General features: G+C 39.2%; 1 protein-coding gene across 1 annotated transcript in view; it reads right to left on the reverse strand.

Moving 5' to 3' along the window:
• ATP6V0A4 (ATPase H+ transporting V0 subunit a4) overlaps window positions 1-21155 on the reverse strand; it is a 38916-nt gene extending 17761 nt beyond the window's left edge. Inside the window, exons 1-12 of the mRNA XM_063447618.1 lie at window positions 20842-21155; window positions 19060-19237; window positions 13981-14059; window positions 11632-11729; window positions 10575-10700; window positions 10099-10196; window positions 9069-9195; window positions 8887-8969; window positions 6343-6436; window positions 5541-5753; window positions 2446-2596; window positions 450-589 (exon numbers count right to left, since the gene is read on the reverse strand). Of these exons, the coding sequence (XP_063303688.1) occupies window positions 450-589; window positions 2446-2596; window positions 5541-5753; window positions 6343-6436; window positions 8887-8969; window positions 9069-9195; window positions 10099-10196; window positions 10575-10700; window positions 11632-11729; window positions 13981-14059; window positions 19060-19176 (1326 nt within the window). The 5' untranslated portion in view covers window positions 19177-19237; window positions 20842-21155. The remainder of the gene's footprint in view (window positions 1-449; window positions 590-2445; window positions 2597-5540; window positions 5754-6342; window positions 6437-8886; window positions 8970-9068; window positions 9196-10098; window positions 10197-10574; window positions 10701-11631; window positions 11730-13980; window positions 14060-19059; window positions 19238-20841) is intronic.
• Between the last annotated feature and the right edge of the window lie 5319 nt (window positions 21156-26474).

Here is a 26474-nt window from a genome sequence, read left to right on the forward strand (position 1 = left end):
ATGATGGTTTTGTCAGTACGTTGTGATTATGGGATCCAGACTCATTCAAGCCATGAGTACATTGAATGCTGTTAATGACTCCATAAAAATAATACCTACATCTGAACCAGTATGCCCATAATTAGTACAAAGCAATGCATTTGATGATGATGATGATGTAACAGTGATATTATTTGTCATGCTTTCCACCATTTCCAATGGGCAAAGAGAGGCAATTACTGTGAATATTATTGCTGTAGAGCTATATTATTCCTTCAGACACACCAACTCTATGGTGCTCTTAGAAAAGAGGGGCATTTAGGTTAGAAAAGAAGAAAAGAGGGATTTGGGGTCTAAATAAGGACTGGCCTCCTAAATAGAGACACTTGGGAGGTATATTCTTTCAATGTAGAAGAAAAAATCATGACACAAAAGGTAAATCATAAATAGCTGATGCTCAGTTGTCTCACCTCATTATCACTCTTGGAGGCCAGCAGTTGTTTTTCATTGAGAACCATCCAGAGGGCAAATGCCAGCATGACAGCACCATGACCACAGTCACCAAACATGACCGCAAAGAGGAAAGGGAAAGTGATGATAGTGTAAGGAGCTGCAAAGCAAACTTTGAATTAGACTCATTACATTGAAATTAATAATAAAAAAAGGTAAGCTGTCCTTTAGATACACTAATAAAATAAGTAACTGATGAATGTATATAAAAAATGTATTTTGCAATATTTGAATGTATACTAAACAGTAAACTTCACTGTTTTGCCATATTCAAATATAATACTATAGGGGAGAAAGTTTCAGTTTGCATACAGTGTTTCATGACCACAACTTGTGTCACCATGTGGGCATTAAAGGAACACTCTACACACGTAAAGCCCCTTAGTTTTATGCCTGAAGAGTGTGTTCCCTTTCTTCATTTGCACATTGCAATAGAAATTTAAACTTTCACAAATTAACCTTGTTACACTCCCTCTTCTGCCCTCTTTTGTTTATCTCAGTGCAGCTAAGATCAAGATGCAACAATTGCTGCTTTGCAAGGTCTTCTCATAGAGCTACATTGGGAAGTCTGTGATTGGACAGCCACAGAAAGAATGGGCTGAGAAACAAGTCGGGCAGGGTTGCAAAGTCTTCAGACAAGAGATCTGCAGCTTTTATAAGCTGTTTTTAGATATGTCCCCAATTAAAAATGCATAATTAAAGGCATGCATGTCTGTTAATTGTGGGTATATCTACTAAACACTGATTTATTTATTTTTATTTGGACAGTGGAGCGTCCCTTTAATAAAAAATATTATGTGTCACTGAATTATCTAAAAATGTCACTAAACAGGGCAAGGGTTTCAGGTGTATCTATTGAGAAGGATGCATTTCTCTTTTGAATTCAAAGTACATACTGAGCTTGGTTGAATTAGACAAAAAAAATATATGCTGAACTCAATATATTAGTTGCATTTCCTTGACTGTCCATTTAATGTTATGTAGTTCATAGATATTAAATAGTGAAATAATACACTCTGTGGGAAAATTAAAAGGTAAGCAGCTCTAAACACCTAATATGTGGTATCCCCTACACCACCATAACAATAAAAGCATACATACAAAGCAATAGGTGGAACCGCTTGAACCTTTGACAATCTGTAAAACACAAATTTATACAAAATAGCGTAGTATATCTATACAATAGTATGTGATAAGAAATAAGTGGTAGGTTCACTCACAAGGTTGGAGTCATACCCTCATATGACTCTCTTAGTATGCTCCTTTGGACCATTTAGGGGTTGTCCAGACCCTATGCAGCCAGAATCTCTGCTGTTCTTCTTTATGCTTTTTGTTTGATTCCTCAAAACAAAAATGTGGAATATCCAGATGTGTAATAAAAAAATAGATTTATTCATAAATTGATCAACAATATACTTTACCAGAATCAGCTGGTTAAAGTGCAAAAAATGTAAAAGACTAGTCCAATATAAAAGTCTTAAAAGGTATCCTGGAGTATTTCGTCCAAATACGACGAAATACTCCAGGATACCTTTTAAGACTTTTATATTGGACTAGTCTTTTACATTTTTTGCACTTTAACCAGCTGCTTCTGGTAAAGTATATTGTTGATCAATTTATGAATAAATCTATTTTTTTATTACACATCTGGATATTCCACATTTTTGTTTTGAGGAATCAAACAAAAAGCATAAAGAAGAACAGCAGAGATTCTGGCTGCATAGGGTCTGGACAACCCCTAAATGGTCCAAAGGAGCATACTAAGAGAGTCATATGAGGGTATGACTCCAACCTTGTGAGTGAACCTACCACTTATTTCTTATCACATACTATTGTATAGATATACTACGCTATTTTGTATAAATTTGTGTTTTACAGATTGTCAAAGGTTCAAGCGGTTCCACCTATTGCTTTGTATATAAGTTCATAGATATGGTTGCAGAACAAGAGGCTTACTTGGGTTCATCTCCCTGTAATTCCCGACACCATAGGCATCCACAATGTTTTGGAAGCCAGCCGTGAACTTGTTGGTGCGATTGAAGGTTGGAGGCTCCAGCTTCGTGTAGATGTTGGTCAGAATAGGAGCAATGGTGGAACCACTGCGATCCTGAAGAAAGAGAAAATTCACGAACAAGCTTACATTGGAACAAAACTTAGAAAATTACCTTTTTAGAAAATAAGTACATCCACAATCATGAGTATAGAACAACACCGACATTAGAGGTTGAATAGAAGTATAGCTTTATTCATTCAGTTCAAGTAGTATACCATAAACAATACTCCAGCATGTCCTCAGTTCTTCAGTATCCCTTTATTAAAGTGCACATTGTGCACAGAGCATCAGGGTATTTATATCGGCAGACATTTTGTGCTATGATAGAAATTAAAAGTGTATATTCTGAGTCACTCTGAACAGAGCAGACTCCATTTTGTTATTTTCAAGTTAACAAAGAGACACAAAATTTCTATCCTTTCTGTAACTAACCACTTTGCCAGAGCTAAGGAATGCTTGTATATACAAATCGAGTGATAAGAAATGAGAATGGGGGATGGACAGACTGTTAGCTAAATGCTAATGGAATATAATAAATTCTAAACCCAGACATTTGTGACAGAAGATTAAATAATAAAATGTTACTTTCTATATGTACAAAATAATTTATATGTTGAAATTAAGTTTAAACTGTCATTTTAGGAATTACTACAGAAAATGCCGACACAATGTCTGGAAAAATCCCAAAGAAACTGTTTGATCTGACAGGAAATATAAAATATAGCAATCATATAGATAAGCCAAAATGACGTCAAAATAGCCACCAGGAACTCTTTCCTGGATAGGTATGTTTAGTGGGACGAGACTGCCCTCTATAGACCAAATACTAAGTTGCTATCTAGAAGATAACCACACCTCCAATGTTTCTATTGGTCTACCACCTAGTGACGAACAGAGAATCTGTCCCTTTAAAAAGTTAAGACAAAGGGAAGAGAGAGGTATGCAGGGGATGCAGGGGATGCAGAGAAAGCAGTCGGGGGCAAAAGAGTCGGAAGCAGGCTAAGAAAGAAAAGCAGAGAAAGAGACCCATGAAACATTCCTTGACACTTAGCTACCTGAGAACATCTGGTGAGAACATCTCTTTAACTGGTAAATATACTGGTTTCCTTTAATTAATCTAAATTAATAAAAATTTTCTAATAGCATGATATATGACTGGATAAATCACGATCAGATTTCAATATTTAGAAATCTTAGTTAAAGGACCACTCTAGTGCCAGGAAAACATACTCGTTTTCCTGGCACTAGAGTGCCCTGAGGGTGCCCCCACCCTCAGGGACCACCTCCCGCCCGGCTCTGGAAAGGGGAAAGTGTTTAAAACTTACCTTTTTCCAGCGGTGGGAGGTGAGTTCTCCTCCTCCGATCCTCCTCTTCTCCTCCCCGTCGGCTGAATGCGCACGCGCGGCACGAGCTGCGCGCGCATTCAGCCGGTCACATAGGAAAGCATTCATAATGCTTTCCTATGGACGCTTGCGTGCTCTCACTGTGAAAATCACAGTGAGAATCACGCAAGCACCTCTAGCGGCTGTCAATGAGACAGCCACTAGAGGATTTGGAGGAAGGCTTAACCCATTCACAAACATAGCAGTTTCTCTGAAACTGCTATGTTTATGAACAAATGGGTTAACCCTAGAAGGACCTGGCACCCAGACCACTTCAAAAAGCTGAAGTGGTCTGGGTGCCTAGAGTGGTCCTTTAACTAAGAAGTATATATTTATAACCATTCCATGCTGCAGATGGAATTAGGATAAGTATGTATTTATGTGACATATCACATGTTAGCATATCGTGATATTTATCCAGATGTATTGATTTGCTTTAAATAAGATAAAATATCTGTTTAGGCAAATTAAAATTCAGCTTGTAGAATTTTGTAGATTTCTCTTATTGGATGGGTCCAGGAAGTGACTAATGAACTGGTTTAATTGTTATTTTATTTAAAATTACATAAGAATAGATTATTCTTAATTAATTACCTAGGAGGTCTAGCCAGCATTGAAAGGGTTATTCTAACTGTCAGCTAGTTTTTACGACCTTACGCTGCACTCTGAGGAATTCTGTTCTCTGTGTGAAACTTTTTATTTTTCTCTGTGAAGCCCATCATAAATCGTCTTGACAGCTAATGATGTAGATTCTAAGTTGTGTTAACCGTTGGAAAATATATTACCATTTGTATTGCATATTCATGTTATACTAAAATTTCATTGATTATTGTCATGCATGTTACTTATTATTATTTAAAATGTCACAATAAATTCAATTTTTATAACAAATTGTGATTTTATTTATATGGAATACATTTCGCTTACACGATAACGATCTTTGGGATCTGAGAATTGAAATAGTGGGCAATTCTCAACTGTTTACTATTATTATCCCATAAATATCCCCACAAGCTACAGACAGGACTTAGAAAATTAAACTTAGATCTTGTTGATCATGGTAAGAATTTGATAGACAATTAAATGAAAGGAATACTATATACTAACGTGTATTCCTAACGCTATCCTGTCCTAGGCACTGTTTAGGTGAGGGTTAAAAAGATAGTTTGCTTACCTTTTCTCCCATGCCACGGTGCTCTCAGCAGTCGCCCAGCCTTCATGGCTGAGATCATCAATCTTGATGATCTTAGCCAATCTCATGCTCTTCCACTGGAAAGCATTGAGAGGCTAGTGCGCATGCAAGGCAAAACTCGGCTATTTTGGTGGAACCACTTCTATTGGCTGTCAAAGTGTAATGTAAACAATGTCGTTCCTGTAGGGTTAAAACTACAGGGACTTAATTCAGATACAGTGGTCTGGGTGCCTACAGTATCCCTTTTAGAAGGAATAGTTTGAGAACAACATGGAAAGATTTAAGGGGGAACTTCATTTGGTACAATATGCATAGGTAACTGCAGAAGTTGATATGGATGGACAAGAAAAACAAGAAAATGAATATGCCTACATTCCAACATTTATGCAAAGATGAGAGGCCGCCACTGTTTTGCTTTGCTCACCATGCCCAGTTGAAGTGCTCGTTTAATTCGTTCTTTGTCGGCTACTGGACACCAGATTTCAGCAATGACACACTGCTGGGTCACGTCAATGTTGCACAAATTCATAACATGATACACAGCCTTCATCTTTTTCACTTTAATGCCCCAAATGCACAGATTCTTAGCCGCTTCCAGCAGCACTTTCTGCCGATGAGATTCAGTCTGGGTGATAACCTGGAAATGGAAAATAGCAATATTAAGGACAGAGAGTAACATTCCCTTCTAAAGAATTTACATTTTTCTGAAATGCCTCTCTTTCTTGTCAAATTATGGAATGTGTGCTACTTATTGGAAGGGGAAGAAAACCAAACTAAGAATGTAGAGCATTTACTGTCATCCTGAAAATGTGACCAGGATATCTTAATAACTGATATATGGTTCACCAGGTGCATTTGAGTGAGGTAGGAAAATAGAGGTGAACTATACAATACGAGACATATGAAATTAATTAGTATTATGTGAATAAGAACACATATTTGTCCCGACACTGCCTTCAACATGAAACTTGTAGTATGCTACTATACAGTATAGATTAAATGTGTTCTTCTCTATAGGGAAACTACATACAAGAGATGTAGCCAAACAGTCGGTATCAAAGTATGTGGATTTCATTTTGTACTGTTGAGCCTTACAAAATACTTAAACGGAAAAAAAAAATAGCTTATTCTGGACTAACATCCAAAAAACTGCATATACAGCACCGTACTGTGGGATAGATATTACTAGACAACAGAATGTTGTATGAAAATGAATTCACACTCACAGTATTCAAATCTTCAATCCTTGTGTTTACATCTGCTACCATGTCTCGACGCTCTGTCACTGACTCTGGACATGGGTAGACTGTGGCTTTGAAACTGTTAGACAAAAGTATGAACACTGAGGAGTTGATAAAGAACTTTCTGATGTTTCATATGAAAAGGTCTCTTTGTCTTTAATGCTGCTCATGATGTATGCAGTCGATATTTTATTAGCATATCCACCTAGAAATAACTGATACTAGGAACAAATGCAAAATCTAGAAAAGTAATAGTTGAGGTTAGCACTTTCTAATTACGCAATCCCCTATACAGCTCATTGTTAAGTAGCAGAAAGTTATGTCATGATTACCATCAAGTGTACTTATAAGCCACATTTAATCACCAATTTTCTTAAAAAGGTATGGGTTTTTTCTCACTTTTTTACATTTCTCACTGCTCTGACTCTCAATCCTTTCCCTCTTCTGACCTCATTTTGTATTTTTTTTTTTATATATATCTCATCAGTCTTCTAACCCCACTGGGTATGCTGTATGTTATAGATCCACAAAACGTGATAGATTACACCAGTAACTCTATTTAATAATTCATAAACTGACCCCTCATTTTCATAATGTTTTTTTCCATTGTCTGTATAATTGTCCCCTTAATTCTCTGTATGTTTAAACCACTGCTATCTTGTGATGCACGTCAACTGATAAAATCAAGCCATTTCTCAATCATAGCCTTTTAAAGCATGATTCAGTTAACTATTGAGCCCAATTTACTAAAAGTCTTCCCTAGGTTTTATAACAATCTGGGGAGTAAATCAGCATCTACCTCACCTACCTTCACCACATTGGCAGCAGGTTGAATGGTAATCAAACAGTCTAGGGATAATTGGCCCTTTTTATTTGTCCCAGTAATGGGGCCAAGGAGATGCCTAGTCTCCTGAACCCTTTATAATATAGGCCCAAGAAAAACCCACGAGAAGCCCAGTCTCCTAGGTCTATATATATCAAAATTGTATATCCCTACATACACTTATGAGACTTCTTATAAGAGTGCTATGCTTGGTTGGTTTCCAAGCCATGCCAAGTCTCTCATCACCCTGTTAACCTCTTGTGTGTCTTTTCTGACTGCCTTACCTCTTGTGTGTCTTTCCTTTTTATATCTCTTGTAATCAGTTGCCATGTCTCTCACCTTCAGTCCCCAGACCTTTCCCACATGATGTCACTTTTTCCTCGCCAACTAAACAAATAGCCTATGTATTTATATCCATCCAAAATATAGATAGGACAACAAGAACTCTCAGGGCCAGACAGGCACACCCAGATTTCTCTGTGGGTCAGAGTGGTTGGAGCTAGTCAGGCTGCTAGTGAATGCTCTTCCTTAGCTCAAAGTCATTCGCCAAAGTCAAGTATTTAGGCAAATACCTAGTCTCTTCTCAATCTCTACTGAGCCTCTATGACTCTACTGAGCCTCTATGACAAAGGTATGAAAATAGAATTGGATAGAATTGGATTCCCCAGCACAGCTAGTTGTAAAATATATAATGTTAATGTTTTATGTTGATGTGTTACGTGAAGCAAATATTTGGTTGAGCTGTGTGATAGAGTTAAAATAACATGGGTGCATTTACGAGTTAAAACATAGACCTTGTCCTGATAGAAGAATTAAACATAAGTAAGTAGATGGAATTAACAGCAAGCAAGTATGGTGTGGAAGAGGAAAATGATGGCATGGGGAAATGTGTTGTAATAAAGAAATGTTTCTTTGGCAGCAAAGAAGTAGTAACTGGAAATGGTAGATGGTCTTTGAAGAAAAGGCAAAAAATAAATGTTCCATGTAGAGATCACATACATTTTAATTTAGCAGGCAGATCATTCATCCAAATTACAATTTTCTAAGCTATTCATGCCCCTTACTTTTCTATTCTGTGCATAGTGAAACACAGTTCTATTTCACAGGATAGATGGCAGTTGTAATGATTTAATATAGAAGGACCAAAAAACAAACAAACACATAAATAGATAAATAAATATAAAAAGACACGTTAGTCATCATAAGTACTCTCATTGTTCTCAATCTGAGCTGAGAATATAACATAAATTCTGCATACGTTAGAGAAGTTATTTTTGTTGGCACTGATCTAAAAAAACATGTCCAGTTGTATAATTGCAATGTGGTCGCTATTAGCTCACTATTCGTTGTATTGTCTGTTATGTGAATAACACTATAGGTGCTCTTTCATAGTTAGCTGTAAAATGTCATGGAAGAACAGGGAGAGCATAATCTTGTGATATGCTTAAAGAAGCAGCATTGTATGTTCTAATCATTTGCGAGGAGATACATACATGTAGCGGCCCTTTAAGCTTTTTATTTCCTTCTTAATAACTCTCACTCTTCTAACACTGAGCAATACAAGGCTTGAGTATATGTGCAGGGCAAGCTATGTTGCCACAATGCAAAATGTGTCTGGCATAAAATCCTTTTTCAGGGCGGCTAACTTTCCCCAGTCCTGCCCAGATAAAATATATAGTTCTCTTTATATTGAAATTTGATCTCACCCGTCACAGATTTTCTTTATTTTTTGTTTCAGCTGGTCCCCTTGGTAGAATATGATGAAAACATTTTTCTTTACCTCTGTTTTCTAGATAGAAAAATAGGCTTTAGTGAGTGAATGGCGTGAGTTCTCAGCTGTTTACTAAACATGAATAAAACGTGCCCAATCTTATTTAATGCTCCTTACCGTAACTGGATCTTCCAGGGTGGTATCCAGTTCACTGTATTTCAGATAAATGTTTCCCCTGCAAACTCTCCACAACAGCCTCTCAAACGTTGCCATTCGCTCCCTCCCAATCACCCCAGCAGTGAATCTGCAAGAGAGCAAAAATCTGGTCCAGCCTGCACAATCCTGATCCATCAAACTTATACCAGAAAACCAGGGACCTTGCAGGATTTTGAAGGGTCACCTTGCTGAGCCATATTAAGCAAACCGTAGGTTAGTCACCTTGTTTCTACAATAGAATTTTGTTTCTACAAATGTAGAAACAAAGTCCTGGTCTGAAACATCTGTTTAAAGTCTGCGTTCACGGCATCTCATAACAGTGAGAGACTCCTTAAATTAAAAATATAGCCACAAATAAACATGACTTATGATGTTTAACAGCATGTTTGCCAAAATCATACTGCTATTACAAAGCAGTTGGCATTAAAGATTTTGCAGAAATAGTGGTTATAAGAGGGGTGTAGGAATATAAGAAATATAAAATGGTTTATATCAATTCAAAGAGGAGATACCTGCTTGAGATTGGACTATTTTGGAATCCATCACATAAAATATATATACACATATCAAAAGAAACTTGGTTTAGAATAAAAATATAAAAAAGTTGTGTTTTTGAGTTTCAGTATATGCAAGTTGAAATAAAATATTGATATTGTTTTAGTCCATGGGCTAAACTTTTCCTTTCATTGCGCCATTGCGCCAAATTCCTAGAGACTGTCTGATAGATAGACAGACATAAGGATGCTAGGGACAGTTCCCTGGTGTCCAGAGATGCAGGACACCAGAGAACCAGCCCAGGATGACAGGACAGAACCCTGAAATTGGGACAATCCTGTCTGATACCATACTGTTGGGAGATAAAAGATAGATACATACCAATATAAACTGAATCATGCATTACAATAATAAACAATGATGAAACAACATTCAAACTATGACAGTTCCCTCTATATGCTGGTTTGAGCAGAAAACAGGCCCAGGCTGCACATACCCCAGTTTTCCAGCAGCAGCCGCCGATGGAACGGTTCTGAGCTCCAGCAGGCTGCTGGTGTCCTCACTGAAGAAATCATCTGGCAAATTTGCTTCTGCCTGAAAAAAATAATAATATTTTTTTTACTTTTAACAAAACTAGTCATTCATCAGTCACCTATCTGTTCCATGGTACTGCACAAGACACTTTGTTACCTGTATGTAGGCCTGATTTTTCCTACTGTGAAAGAACAATCAAGCAGCCTGAGAAATATTTATCTTTGTTATATATTTTTTTAATTGTAAAGGGGAGGGGGCTGAATCTACATTATAGGAACATGCAATGTATTTATTTTTAACCTTAGAATCCCCGATAAAACACTGATATTCGTGTACACTGATATTCGTGAAAAAATTATCGGAATTAGGGACAGAGTAATAGAGGTCTCAAAGAGGATCTGTCTGGAAGTAAGCAATAGAAATACTTGAGTTTAATACCTCGAAAAAATCTTGAGTCTTCTTAAGAAGGTGCTTGAGTTCCGTCAGCTCTAGGAAATTCTGTTTGAGGGTCTGTTGATTCCTATTTACCTCCTGTAAGTCTCCCTCCAGTTTCTCTAGGACTGTCTGTTACAGGGAAAATGGTTAGTCATTATTAAAAGTGCAGTCTCATCGAAATCGGACCTCCGAAAGTGCATTAGTCATGGAACAAATACTCTCAGAAAATTAAATGAAATTTCTACACTGAAGATCTATTCTCATTACCCCAGAATTACTTAGCATCTAATAACTGTCAGCAGTTCAGATAATCAGTCAAGTAAAGTTGACAGACTGTACCAAACAATCCTGTTCAATATCATCCATTATTGTGGCTGTAATACGTGTGCTTAGGGATACCTAAAGTAGATTTAATCCCAATCACTTCTACGAACAAATAAAAAAAGTTGTGTGCAGAACAAATCAGGGCTAATAGTTAGCCACACCTGCATATCCCCAGTGACAGCTGTACACAAAGTATGGTCCGAGGAGTCCTTTGTGGTTTAATCAGACTTGACCATCCAGATACAATGCACGTGACCACACATGTGATCCTGTCACTCTATTTTTACAAGTTTATTTTTGTTGATGCAAATAATGGGTATTCATACATATTGATGTTATGCAAATATATTGCCTGACTCATTCTAGTGGAAGGTCTGGAAATGCTGGGTTCATTCCTGAGTAAAGTAGACATGACTGTATTTGAGCAGGTTTTGGATGAGGGATGGACATGTAGTCAATAAGGAAAAATGGAGCTATCTCCCCAGTGGAAGCAGAAAAATAGGACTATACCAAAACACCGAGTACTAAAATGTAACGTCCAAGGGAGCCCAGAAAAGGTACAAAAGTGGGGTAGAAGTGCATCTTCCTGAATATCGGATCATCAAACAGGCTGCCTGTGGCTTTATTAGGAGTATTACACCAAAGATAAGGGAGCATAGAAGACATTGCCCCCCACCCCAGCCAGCATTGTTCTGTTTTTTCCCACTGATCCTGCTATCTAGTTTATCTCTCTCACCTCCAGATCTATCATTTCCCGTGGCAGTGGGGTCTGTGGAAGTTTCTCTGGCAATTGGATCACAATCTTGTCATTTTCCATCTCACTTTCCAGAAATCCTAAAAGTTACACAATAACACATTAAAGCACACATTGCCTTTAATTTAGAAAAATGAAAGCAGATACTAAGTTTAATTGTGCTGTTATTCTCCCTGGTAACAAATAAATGCTGATAAAGTTTAATTTTATTTTACAGTCTGAATATTTATCTAAATCACTAAAAAAATAATAATTCTATAGTAGTGCTGGGGAATGTATAATCTTACTCATAAAGTTATTCAATTATTTTTGTATTGAATATGATGACAGATAAATACTAAGTTTAAAGGAAAGCTAAAAGAAAAGCTAAAGGAAAATGCTGTCTATAGTTTATAGTTTCACCTTGCACATAATAACCCATGGGCAGAGTATAGAATATTTGATACAGTACTAACCTCAACATCTGAGGAAAGGGATTTAGGGGTAATTATTCCACATGACTTAAAGATAGGCAGACAATGTAATAGAGCAGCAGGAAAGAAGAAAAACTACCACAACAAGAGGACATTCACATTTTATGTTTTTATGTAGTTTTCAGATTTGTCTACATCTCAACCTAGAAACCATGACTATAGGAAACATGGGGTGGGAATGGGCAGATCATGGACAAATCATTTTGCAGGGGGTTGGTAGGGGAAAAATCCTTGATGGTCGAGGAAAGTGGTTGTCATTGAAAAACCTACACCTACGTTTGCCATAGAGTGGTTAACAGTGGTTAGGACCAGTTATCCTTTTCCCTACCTCTTTTTTCACCAGTCCCCCCCAGCCTGATCTTAAGCTTCAATGTTAATGTTCAATGTTAATGTTCAATGTTAATGTTCAATGTTAAGCTGCACATGTTAGTGACACAAGTCACAGAATCTTAGCACAGTGCTGATTAGAAGAGTGGAGATTAGAAGTGATAAAGATATAGAGCAGGAGGAACATGATGAGGAAAGAAGGGCAATGAAAAAAGTGCAACTGACATGGTGATTATGTATCCCTCACAAGTTTCCCTATTTAGATGGGACAGGTCTCATCAGAGCCCAATTTCCCACTGTCTCTCTTCTCTATCCCATTGTCCATCTTTTCTAGGAGCTCTGTATTTTCTGGCGTGTCTGAGTGAATAACAGAACTCCACAGCAATAATATTCACAGTAAAGTGTCTTTAAACTACAATAAATGTCTTTAGAAATCAATCTGTGAAAATAAGACACATTATTCTTGTTCAAAATGACATTTTAGTTGCATAAATTGCTATTACTAAGTCCCCTAAAATGTCTCATAACACGGTCACCCACTTAAACCCTCTAAAATGAAAGTGTCCATCTTTGTCCATCTGAAATATTGGAAGGTATGCATTACAGAGGGAAGGGGGGCCTGGATTGAAAAAGGACAAGGACTTAACACACAATACGGTTTTATTTTGTTTTTTAAATGTTGTGTTTGCTTTTTATGCCATTTTTTTTGCAGTGTTTCCCAATTGCAGCCTACTTATCCCCTGTTTTCTGCCATAATTTTGCTCTTTGCACTTTTTCCATGAAGTTGTTCCCTCTCACATTTACATTTTTGGTTTTTTTTTTGTTCAAAAAGGAGCAAATGTGCAACAATGCATCAATTTTTGCCAGTGTCTGTAAGATGATTTTGTGTGACAGGTAAGCCTAGTTCCAGTTATTTATTTTTGTTTAATGCATAATATATCATCAAATTGCTATCCTGTCTCTTTTTTTTTCCATTACTTGTTTGTATTCTTATTTACTGATTATATTACTTTTTATATTGTTATTTACTGAAAATAATCGTAAAATCAGCAAAAACATAAATGAGGAGTAAAATATGACAGAAATTCTTTGGAGCACAGAAAATAGTGAAAAAGGTCTGAAACAAAAGGCACAAAAAAGTTGAAAATGTCTGCTGTAGTGGTTATGGTGTTTAGAGTGCTCATTTAATATTAAATAAGAGCACAAGCTGCTGAAATTGGATGTACTATCTCTCTGCTTCAGAAAGCTCATAATGTAATTTCATTAAGTTGTGGAACCCCTGTAAAAAAAGTGCAAAATAGGCAACAGAAAAACACAGGAGACTTTTTGATATATATTTTACAATTCAGTTGTTAGTTCAACAAAATGTAGAAGCCCCGTCTACTTTTTTCTCTATATACATGTAAAGGGATGTTTTTTATGTTCACTTGTAAAGAGTACATGTCTTTTTTTATCACAGACTTATGTCTCTCTTCTCAATTATATAGTACTTTAAAATAAATGTTATTCATTTATAAATGATGGTACATACGAAGGATTCTCTCCATTGCCTCGCACCGACGAACCTCATTCACATATCTGCGTTGGAAGTTGTTTACAGTGACATTCAACTGAAATTAATAAAAAATAAAAAAAATGAAATAGACATATATTGGAGGATAGGGGAGAAATATCTGTATAGGTGTGATGTTATCAATATCAATATAGTACATTAAAAATGTGAACATATGGATTACATGTGTTTATTTATTTACTAAAACAAGAATTATGGATAGAATTACAAGGAAATAGCACATTTTAGATCAAAATAGCTAAGCTAAAAACAATAGCAAAGTTTGAGTTTTTCCCAGTTTGGCTATTTTGTTATAAACAAAAGTATCTTGTTTCTATTACAAAGTTACTGGTTTATTAAATTAACTCACTTATTTGAATATCATTAATTATATTCATCAGAAACACAAAAGGCTGTGTTTACTTTCAAAGGGATAAAACTGTCTGCCACAGGTGTGCCATTTATGGACCATATCTGCTGCTCAGACACAGACCTCTGCATGATGCTATAAATTATAATACATTGTATATATTTAAAGCTTAAAATTTCAGTAATTATAAGTATAGTAACTCTGAAGGTGTCACATTGGTCATCCTATTTAAAACAAATTTTGCAGAATATAGTGTGGTGCATTCCCTTATCACCATACCTCATTATTTGACTGATTTTTTTTCCCCCTGGACAGCAATTGCCATCACATAATCACTGAATAGTGTGTTCTTTGAGCACTGTCACTTCTGTCTGTTGTTTTCACCTATTTAGTATTCAGAAGATCCACCCACTACTAATCTCTTCTGCAAAATTCCCTATCCACTGAATATCCACTTCCCCATCTTCCCTAGGCTTGATTACTATAACATCCTAATACTTGACTTTCCACAACATGCGATTACTCCACTTCAACAAATGCAAAAAGCTGTTGCCCACTTACTCCCTAACATGCTCTGTTCAGCTCATGCCCTATTCCTTTATCCCTCCACCCTCATGTTCAATGCCTTCAAATGTCCCTCACTCCCTCTGTACAGTACTTCTTTTTCTCATCTCATACTATACTCCAAACCGTCCTCTCCACTCCCTCAACTCCACCTTTCTTACCCAAGCTTCACACCAGTGCACTGGCGGATCCGGGGGGAGGGGGGGAGGGGGAGGGGCAACGGGGCTCTCCCCTGCTGGCTAATGCAGGGCTGGCACTGTCCAAGCGCAGGGCCGTTTTTAAGGAGGGGCAAACGGGGCAGCTGCCCTGGGCCCAGTTACTCATGGGGGCCCAAAGGAGCTGCCCCGTGGGCCCCGCTGCCTGCAATATTTTTTTTTTTTAATATTTCCCTACCTAATGGGCCCGCGGTGCTAGTATTGCGGCTGCACCGGGGCCCGCACACTAAGGGGGCCCACCAGGTGGCCCATACCCTTAGGGCCACCCAGTGAGCATGTTCCAGCAGGGGTCCGGTCGGCGCTGTGGCCCTTTAACAGCGCGACCGGGCCCTTGCTTAACGGCTGCATGGGAGGAAGTGACGTCCGCGAATCACTTCCTCCCACTTCACAGACATCGGGCCGCGCGGGAGGCTGCTGAGCCAGGATCCAGTGAGGAGGGGGAGCAAGCAGAGCCAGACTCCCAACTACCCCAGCCAGCACACTGGACCCCAGGGAAGGAAGCCTCTTTCAAAGGTAGGAAACTGAAGAGTGTCTGTCTGTGTGTGTGTGTGTGTGTGTCAGTATGTTTCTCTGTGTGTCAGTATGTATGTCTGTGTGTGTCAGTATGTCTGTGTGTGTGTCAGTATGTATGTCTGTGTGTGTGTCAGTATGTCTGTGTGTCAGTAAGTATGTCTGTGTGTCAGTATGTACACACATATTAAAGACGGCCCTGTCCAAGCGTCAGCCCTGCAATGTGCTTTCAAGGACCGGAGGGGAGATCAGAGATCTCTGTCCCCAGTCCACAGGCACCGTGCTGGCAGCCTGCAGGGGAGGGAGGGAGAGAGGACCCGGGAGCTCAGCTTGCAGCTCCTCCGGGTCCTTCTCTCACGAACACGCAACGTTCCTGATCTCGCAAGAGTGAACGCTAGCCCTGGAGCTGCGGTCTTGAGTTCACTCTCACCAATGTGACCACCAGGCAGGGCCCACTAAGAAGGGGGCGGGGCAGAGAGGGTGTGTTTTGTCATCAGTAATGACAAACACGCCCCCTCTCAAAGTGAGCATGTTGGTTCACTGCTCTTCCAGGGCAGACCATGCACAGAGCTCTGCTAAAGAGCTCTAGCATGAGAAAAAAGCCCTGTATTTGTTCTGCACAGCGCAAGCAAATTTAATAACATGCTTACACTGTGTTTCCTTGCAACTTGTCTCTGGTGTCTCTATAAATGGATACCAGGAGACAAAAGGGCCAGGAAAGAGTATTGTGCATGTGTTTGGAGCCGGCTTGTGGGATTGCCTGTGTGTAGAGTGAGCTGATTGTGGTGTGGTACTGTGTAATAACGTCGGTTTTAATAGTGGTGCAGTGTAATGTAATGCATATGTGGCTTGGGGCTGTAGAGAATGTGTGTATAGGAGATTAAGCAAGTGTGTGCATACAGGCTATAGTGTGTGTGTGTGTGTGTATAGGTGATGTAGTGTTTGTAGAGAGTGTGTGTTTAGGGTTGCTTACAAAGAATCTAGTGTGTGTATAGGGGATCCAGAGTGTATATATATATATATATATATATATATATGTATATATATATATATACATATGAGTCTAGTGTGTGTTTGAAGGACCCAGAATGTGTATAAGAGATCTAGTGAGTGTGCATAAATAAGGGATTCAGAGTGTATATAGGGATCTAGTGTGTGTATGTGTGTAGATGATCCAGAGTTGGGTAAGGGATCTAGTGTGTGTCTGGAATGTAATGTGTTTAGGGGTGCATTATGTGTGTGAGGGGTGCAGTGTATGTGAGGGGTGTTGTATATATATATATATATATATATATATATATATATTATATAAATATGTTTGGAAGTATTGTGTATGTGAAGGGTGCAGTGGGTGTTTGAGGGGTGCAGTATGTGTGTGTGAGGGGTGCTGTGTGTGAGGGTGCTGTGTGTGCTGTGTGTGAGGGTGCTGCGTGTGCTGTGTGTGAGGGTGCTGTGTGTGATTTGTGTGTGTGATTTGTGTGTGGGGGGGTGCTGTGTGTGATGTGTGTGAGGGTGCTGTGTGTGATTTGTGTGTGTGGGTGCTGTGTGTTTTGTGTGTGAGGGTGCTGTGTGTGATTTGTGTGAGGGTGCTGTGTGTGTGTGGATGCTGTGTGTGAGGGGGCTGTGCGTGATGTGTGTGAGGGTGCGTGATTTGTGTGAGGCTGCTGTGTGTGAGTGCTGTGTGTGATTTGTGTGTGTGGGTGCTGTGGGTGCTGTGTGTGAGGGTGCTGTGTGTTATTTGTGTGTGTGGGTGCTGTGTGTGATTTGTGTGTGCTGTGTGTGATTTGTGTTAGTGTGCTGTGTGTGAGGGTGCTGTGTATGAAGTGTGTGAGAGTGTTGTGCGTGAGGGTGCTGTGTGTGAGGGTGCTGTGTGTGAGAGTGCTGAGTGTGATGTGTGTGAGAGTGTTGTGTGTGAGGGTGCTGTGTGTGAGGGTGCTGAGTGTGATGCGTGTGAGAGTGCTGAGTGTGATGTGTGTGAGGGTGCTGTGTGTAAATGTTAGAAGGGATTGTGTGTTGGGGGGTAAAAAAAAATTAAAAAACTAAGCAGGCATTATATCCCCCCTCCCTTCTAACCTTTTAGCCTGGGAGGGGGGGTCTGGTACGGTGGTACCTGCATGGGGGGGACACTGGCACTCTCACACCATCCGGTAGTCCTAGTGGTGAGTGAACTCTAGCCTGCGGGCTAGAGAGGTGAGCAGCGCCTTGGTGCTGAAGAAAGTAAGTAAATCTCTATTTTCTCAAACTTTTATGCCAATAAAAGAGGGGCCTATTTAGAGATAGGGAGAGGGACACTATAGCTTTAGGAATATAGGTTTGTATATACACCGCCGCACTATGCTGTCAGCACCAAAGTAGCTGTTTAGTAGATAAGGGAGTGTGCTGGATTTTCATTTTCACGAAGAAAACTTTTGCAAATAACCATTCAAACTCCAGCAGTCAAAGCCTAATCCTGAAAATAAACCTTTTGCCTTAATCCTATGTTAAACTCTTATTCAAAACTAAACTCCTCAAGTACCCCAATATAAAATTTTACTCCGCTCTAAATTCAATAATCATATACAGCCTTCATCTTCTTAACCTTCTTACCTTCTTAAGTTCTTCTTAACACCCTATGTAATCTATCCCTGATGTTAACCCCCCTGTACCCAAACCACTTCTAAAATGATCTTTAATACGACACTACAGGCACCCAGACAACTTAATTTAATTGAAGTAGTCTGGGTGCGATGCCCCTGTCCCCTTAGCCCTGCAATGTAAAATGGCAATGATTACATTGCAGGGTGAACTCCACCTCTACGACTATCTTTCGGACTGCCATTAGAGTCACATCCAGGTCCCTAACAGAGTTTTACTCAGTTACACATTATCAAATTAACCACAGGAAACAATTGATTCATGCACATTAGGCCACACCATCGACGTAACATCGCGGGATGAGGAGACCTACCCAGAAAGCCTTGGTGCTGGAAAAAGGCAAGCTTAAAAAAGTTTTTAGCCATTTCACCAACTATGGGGACAATATAAGGGACAATATAAGTATTGCAATAGGAATACAGGTTTGTATTCCTAACTCTATCTTGTTCCTTTAACCCTGCGTGCATGTTCACAACTGCATATACTCGCTATGATCACCGGTTCAAACAATAAATTACAAGCAGAGTAGAGATATGCACATACATTTATGCATATGTAGTTGTCAAATATAAATTTTGTATATGTACAGTTAAAATGTTATTATACTTACCTTATCTGCATTTTTTTGGGGTGTTAGAGAGCAAGTGGTGCTTTTGTGCTTTTGTGCCTACAAGCACCTGAAATGTAAATCTGGCCCTGACTAGTCGAAATCCAAGAATGACCTTATGAGAACATTGATGTAATTTTACACTTCATGATACTCACATCTCTGAACTGCACCAAGCCAAGTTCTCCCAGCTCAGCAATACAGGAGTACCCTGCCTCCACCTGTAGAAACAGCTGGGTGAGACACATTTCCTCGCTCCGAAACAGGGACCCCATCCTGAGTGCTTCTTCCTGTGTGAGGATTCAGCCAACGTCAAGGGACTAGAACATCCAAACACTGCATGAGACACATAGTACAAAATATCAGGTATAAAGGCAAGTGTCATAGCCCCCATTATCCCGATTTGCGTATGTGATTCCTATGCCCCTGTGTATGTGTCAGTTCAGCCACGTGTCACAGTATTTCATTAAAGTGAAAACTGTCAGTAATTCAAAGGTAATTAAATTTCAGGTTAAAGTGGAAGCATAGCTGTCTAGGAGAGTATCTTTCAGTTCAGGTATTTCGGCCTTAAATGGCCTCCTTGAATTCCCTACAATTCTCACTTTAGTAGTAAACCTTTGTACTTGTACCTTGTAGGCAATAATTATAACTACAAACTGGGTTTAGCTACACTGTGGGGGTTGCATATATTTATTCAAGTAATATTAATATCTAACATGCAAGTTACTGAACCTTTCACACACACACACACACACACACACACACACACATATATATATATATATAGTTACCGTACAGAGCTATGGAACTTGTTGGCGCTTTATAAATAATAATAATAATAGTTACTACAGACAATATTTTTGACATGCACTGTTTAGTTTCAATGAAAATCTTAATCTATGCATGTCAATGTAATTCTAGCGAAGTTTGTAGAACCATGTAATTTTTCACAGTTGATTGTTAAACATGCATAAGTTTGTTTTGTCTTCTGTGGATGTCATGTGAAACAGTCCATATCAGACTGTACTAAACTATACAGTGTGTATATATTGGTTATGTAAATACTTTTTTGATTGATTGATTATCATACAGATTAAATTTTTATGCACGCAATAAACTGTTTGTTTTTCCCCATATTATGCAACTATTACAATTACGATTGCTTTTAAAGCTCTACAGTAAAATTGAAATAGAAGCACACAATTTAAATAAATGCTAAATAATGTTAAAGCAAATTGGTGTAAAGTTACAAAAGATAATCTAAAGACTGCAAATGAAATGAAATGACATTTAATGTGCAATCAACATTTTCATGGATATAGGACTTTTAGACATTTAAATTGTAAAATTGTAATGTGTACATATTTTTTTGGATACAAGTTTTAGTCCCATACTCTTACTAACAAACAGAAGGAAAAGCAGTAACATGACCACACAATAATTTTGGATAAAATGAATGCATTATAATATTATTTCAACCCCTGGCATCAATTCTAAACGTCCCTCGCATCTTTCTGTGATAAAGAAATGTTATGCGTGAGATTAGATTGTGACAACAAGGGGTTAGTATTATATAAAGTAATGAAATCATCAATTTATTAAAACATCGGCCAAGCCAAAGAAATTGTGATGGTAGATAAATATATATCAAACACTAATGTTAGTTTAGATCTGATGTTAGTTAATTAATTTCAACACTTGGTTATCACAGATTTAAAAAGTAAAGGGTTCTCTAGATGGTAACATTGTAAAGATTTTTTGATCACTATACCTTAGCCAAATCATTTTTAATAAATATGTATAGCAACCATTTTTGAATAAAAGTACATAAAGAGATGAAAGCTAAAATGTTCCCACACACCCAGAGATGACATGGAAAATGGGAAAGTATGTATCTTAAAGTAAGTCTTCAAAAGAGATTTGGGTATCCAATAACTCACCTATTTCACCTCTTCTTTTCGAGCTAGATATCTTCTGCTAGCTCAAGCAAAAAAAATGACAAAAACTAGCCTGGTCTTCTCATCAATGGACTATTTAGAAGGTTTGAAGTTGACGTTTAGACGTGCCAAGAGGCGGGCCCTGTGGGATCTTAATCTTTGTCTGGTGATATGGGAGTTCTCTTATTTTGGTTCCCAGGAGATGGGGCAGATTGGAGCAGAGAGGAGCAGCATCTAGCTAGTTTTGAGCCCCCTCTAGCACCAATTACTCCTTTGTGTCCTACACGCTGCTCTGTGTTGTGTCAGCACAGGCTACTGTTGTAGGTAATAACAAACTAGGGCAGCTAGTTCTGCACATAACATTACAGAGGGCATGAACTATTTAAGAAGATGCAAATACAATCATTTAATCTACTTGCACAATCTCAAGCCACGGTTAAACTACAACTCGCAATACTCTCAACTTAACCACAACCCTCTGGCCTTTCTAAAAGACTGGCAAAGCACAGGATACTGTGAGACAAATATTACATAAATGTTCCTGTTTTCAGGTTTTACATCTTAATAACTCTTTATATGTTTACATTTTATGTAAAATCACATATTTGTGTTTGTATTTGCCAAGACATACAAATTCAAATCTATTTCTTTAGTTTACATTTTTAATCAACCTGCCCTTGGGTAAATATACATTTAAGAAAAAAAAAACAACAAAAACACTCTATTGTTGTTTCTGCTACTGAGAAAGTGGGGCATTGCTCAATGGAGTGGACACATTTCAAGCAAGACTACCTTAATGCTGAGAGCAACAGCTCAACAAGAGTTTATAGCAACCATACCACAGCTGCTATCAGTATGTACACAGCCCAGCTCACAGTAAAGCAAAGCTGGTTGTGCATAGCGAATTAACAAAGCCGCAAGCTGGTTTTGCGCAGTGTGCTATTTGTCTCTCTCTGAAGAGGAGAGAGAGCTGAGCCCAAGTTGTGCATGACATGGTTCACCCACTTTCTAGACAGAAACTGACACAGACCGCACAGAACTGACAGCCAAGGGTATAGCTTATAAAAGGCAAATATTTTAACAAATCTCTGCCATTTTAAAGTACATGTCATAAAGATTTTAACTTATTCTCATTTGAAAGAGCATAAACATCTGTCTATATATTGTACTAGCAGATTTGCCAGCAAATGTAAAGATTGACAGAAAAACCTATTTAAAAATAGGTCCTTCTGGCAGTTGTCAATTGATTCTTTGACACAATTTCTATGCTGAAGAATTGGCAGACAAGGGGGAGCAGAAAAGTCCTCCTAAAGGTAGTCATTCTGCTCTCCATGGATAGATCACACAGTGCATGTGCTGTGGTTGCTATGGTAACTCCCTAGTCAAAGCTGCTAGTAACTCCCTAGCCTAACTGGCTAGTTATTATAGAAATGGAGTGACTAACATCACTTTGTTAAAGGACCACTATAGGCACCCAGACCACTTCAGCTCAATGAAGTGGTCTGGGTGCCAGGTCCATCTAGTGTTAACCCTGCAGCTGTAAACATAGCAGTTTCAGAGAGGCGCTAGAGACACTTCTGCGATTTTCACTGTGAAAATCACAGTGAGAAGACGCTGGACGTCCATAGGAAAGCATTGAGAAATGCTTTCCTAAGGACTGTTTGAATGCGAGCGCAGCTCTTGCCGCGCATGCGCACTCAGCGCTGACATCGGAAGAGGGAGGAGAGTTTCCCAGCGCCGAGGGAGCCCGGCGCTGTAGAAAGGTAAGTGTTTAACCTCTTCAGCCCCCTTCAGCCCAGCGGGAGTGGGACCCTGAGGGGGGGTGAGGGGGGACCTAAAGACCCTATAGTGCCAGGAAAACAAGTTTGTTTTCCAGGCACTATAGTGGTCCTTTAACATGCTGGCATAGTGCTAACACAGAAGCTTTGCTCTGCTTGGGAAGAGTATGAGAGTAAATCACAGCAGAGAACAGGAGAAGCAAGAGTTCAACTGGAGATGAGTAACATCCATGAAGATTAGGAAATGGTGGTGCTGGAGTAGAGGTGAGGTGATTCATTGAAAAGGTAGGTAGTCTCTCCATTCTAAAATATGCAATATTGCAAAGTTGTTACAGTGCTTAGACTCTTTAGCTCATTTCTGTCATACTTATCTGGATGGGCCCTTAAAGTATGTCTTAAAACATGCCTCCCACTTTCTCAAAATTCCAAATGGAGTAACCCAATGCTCCATTCTCAATCCCTTTATATTCTCCATGTTCGTTAATGACATTCTCAAAGTGTACAAAGTAAAATAGTGCACATTTATGCTGATGGCACTTTCATTTAGGAAGTAAACGTTCCATGTTACACCCATGGTGGAGAGAGCAGGTCAGCTATGGGATCTTGCACATTTAGTTATCTATCCTTAGATGTGAACCACACAAGGAAGTATTGAAATTCCCACTTGGTACACATAATCAATAAAGTCTGTTTTCCCAGGTCCCAGCTGTGTTACTATCCCTACCATTCATTATCATTGGTTTATTTTATATTCTCCATCGCTTTGTTAGCTGTAATCTTAATTAATAAATCTGGGCCTTGTGAAATAAAGCAACATGCACAAATTTTGTCTAACAAACCAGTGCACACATTAAACATTAGATTATTTTTCTAATAGTATTCAATCATTTAGTCAGCTTAACAAATGGAAGGCCTTTGCCTTTCATAGAAGCTGGCCACTACTGGAGAAGCTGGTTGAGCAGAATAGGAAAAACATCTGGAATGCCAGTGTTAGTCATCAGTGGCTTAGACTCAGAGTGATAGGGATATGTTATTTTATGGGAACACATTGAAAAAAAGCAATACATTTATATTATCATGTTTGCTTTCAAGCCAATAACAAATTTAAGGAGTTACTTTATTTGATTTATAATACATGGCTAGGCTCTGTAGAATACTAAAGAAAATGGGTGGGTTGTGCTGCGTATGGCTGAAGGCCAATACAGGCGATTAAAGGATATCCCCAGGCAACCCCTGCAATGCCAACACAACATGAGCACCAGTCCAAAGGCCTCACTGGCACAACCCATTCTAATGCAGGAGAGCTCATGGAGCTTGTGCTCTGCACCCAGCAGAGGTGCACACCAGAAGCTCTACATACACTACAATCTCCTTCTTGGTCATACTTAAGTGAATAATCCTCTCTATATCCCTGATGGGTGACTTTCCTACAGTTGATCAATTCAATAAATTACAGTTTTAGGAAATGACATATAACTGTGACATTGACTGAAAATTCTGCAATATATGTTATTTCTTACAAACAGCAAATGTGATATCTATAAAGTATATTTGTTGATGTGGGAAATCAGACTAAAAAATATTGTTTATAGAAGCAGTGGAGCCACTGCTCTCATTATGGATTGGCACAAACCAGTTTGTTGTTTTCTAAAAACAAGTATAGTTAGCACTGCACTATGAAGGTGACCTAAGTGTGGGGGAAGAATGTAAACCACTAAAATTAAAATCACTTGTGATTCTTCATGAGTCTTCATCAGTACAAAATAATGAATTACATTCAAGCCTAAGGAGAAAATATGCACAACATGAGATAAATGGTCAAATTAAATCTCTAGCTCTGCTAAAGGAATACAGTTTACAAATCAGTTGTCTACCAGAAATCATTGTTTAGTGTATAAATCAGTTTTTTATTACAACTGATTAGCTGGTAGATGAATAATAATAAAGCTTACTTTGAAGGTCTTCAGTATCGGTAATCAATCCCCCCCCCCCCCCAAACCATTATTTATTATATTGCCATTATGCCACTGTGCAAAATAGATTACCTCAGGGTTTTTTTGAAAGGCTCCCTCAGGATTCTAGCATTCAGTGGGTGTGTCAGAGTGCTGCTGCTGGGTTACAGAACACAGGAAGGGCATTTTGTGGTCTGCACCCACCAGTGGTGCAGACCACATGCTACCCCAATGGACTACCAGGGATGTGGTCAGGATAATCAGGGTTCATACTTCAGCTGGACCACCAGAGATCACATGGTAGGCAAATAGTATTTTCAGGGAAAAACTCTTGTCTAGGAAAATCATTAAACACCATTTACCTAGGCAAACGCCTTTTTCCTAACCAGTATTCAGACAAATCAGGCAACTTGGGAATGTGGTCCCTTCTCACCAATAGCCACTCAGGTAACCCCAGAAAGTGTCCCATTTGCCAAATACTGCCATGGAACCCCTCAAGGAAACGAAAGAGTATTGGCAAATGGCAGTGGCACACCTACTACGGTCACAGGGGTAGCCACTGCGACCCGGCATGTCACTCCCGGAGGCCTGGCTGCGACTCAGACCCCTGTGACCAGAAGGAGGGTATAGGATACATGGAGGGTCTGTGGAGGTGGAGGAGGGAATGGGACACATGGAGGGGCTGGGGGAGTGTGAGTGGAGCACATGGAGGGGCTGGGGGGGAAATGAGTCGCATGGAGGGACTGGGGGGGGGGGGAATGAGACACATGGGGGGCCTGAGGTGGGAATAAGAAACATATAGGGGCTGTGGGGAGGGAAAAAGACACATGTCAGGTCTGGGAGGGAGAAGTAGACACATGGAGAGGCTGGGGGCAAAGGAATGAGGCACATGGAGGTGGAGGGTGCAGGGCAATTTTCGCAACGGGGCCTGGAGGTTTCTAGTTACGGAATCAAGATTTTTTATTTTGAAGAAATACCCTTAAAGAAAGAAAGAAAAAAGTAAAAAAAATAAGGAAGCAATATGGGACATGCAAGTCCCAGATATCCAAGACATATTGAATATACAAAAAATTCTGTATATAATCACATAATTGAGATTTTTCATTAAGCAATATATACATTATATTTAGACAAGTGGAGAAATTATCACATCTGTGTACGCTCCCATGACTATAACAAAATCCACAGTAGGTGTATCACCAATGAGTCATACATTAGCAAGGCATCATCTACCAGCTATTCCTCCACCAAAATCCACACACACATTGCTGGCTACTTAACAGGACAATTTAATCGATTTAGGCACCTCATTATATGTCGAAGTATGCCTTAACTACAAATCTCCTATCTTTCCTAGATCTTAAAATGGTTTCCAGCATTCCAGCGTCAAAAAATTCAGAAATAAATGTGCTAAATCTGGAGTGGGGCAAACCATACACACTAATGCATTAAACCCTTTCTTAAATACTACTTAAGATTGCTACTATATTCCGCCATTTTCATGGAGGTATTCCTCGTTACGCCGCTGGCAAATGGGCCATTGGGTGTGCTTGGGTGTGTATTGGTGAGCCGGGAGCGATCTTTCTGAAGAGAATAGGCGTATATTGGCAAGCAGGGGTCACTTTCCCAATCTATTAGTGAGCAGGAACCACTTTTCTGGAGTACCTGGGGCATTTATTGCCAAGCAAGGGCCACTTTCCTGTGATTCCTCGTCACTTATTTGCAAGCTGGGGGAACTTTCGTGAAGGGTTCCTAGGCAGTTATCTGCAAGCAAGGGGCCACTTTCTGAGGATGCCTGGTTGTTTATTGCTGAGCAGAAACAACTTTCTGGGGATGCCTGAGTACCTATCGGTGAGAAGGAGTCACTTTCCCAGTTTCCCTGTTTCTTAGGCAAATGGAAACGTGC

The sequence above is a fragment of the Pelobates fuscus genome, chromosome 3 (genome assembly GCF_036172605.1).
Source record: "Pelobates fuscus isolate aPelFus1 chromosome 3, aPelFus1.pri, whole genome shotgun sequence".
Taxonomy (NCBI): domain Eukaryota; kingdom Metazoa; phylum Chordata; class Amphibia; order Anura; family Pelobatidae; genus Pelobates; species Pelobates fuscus.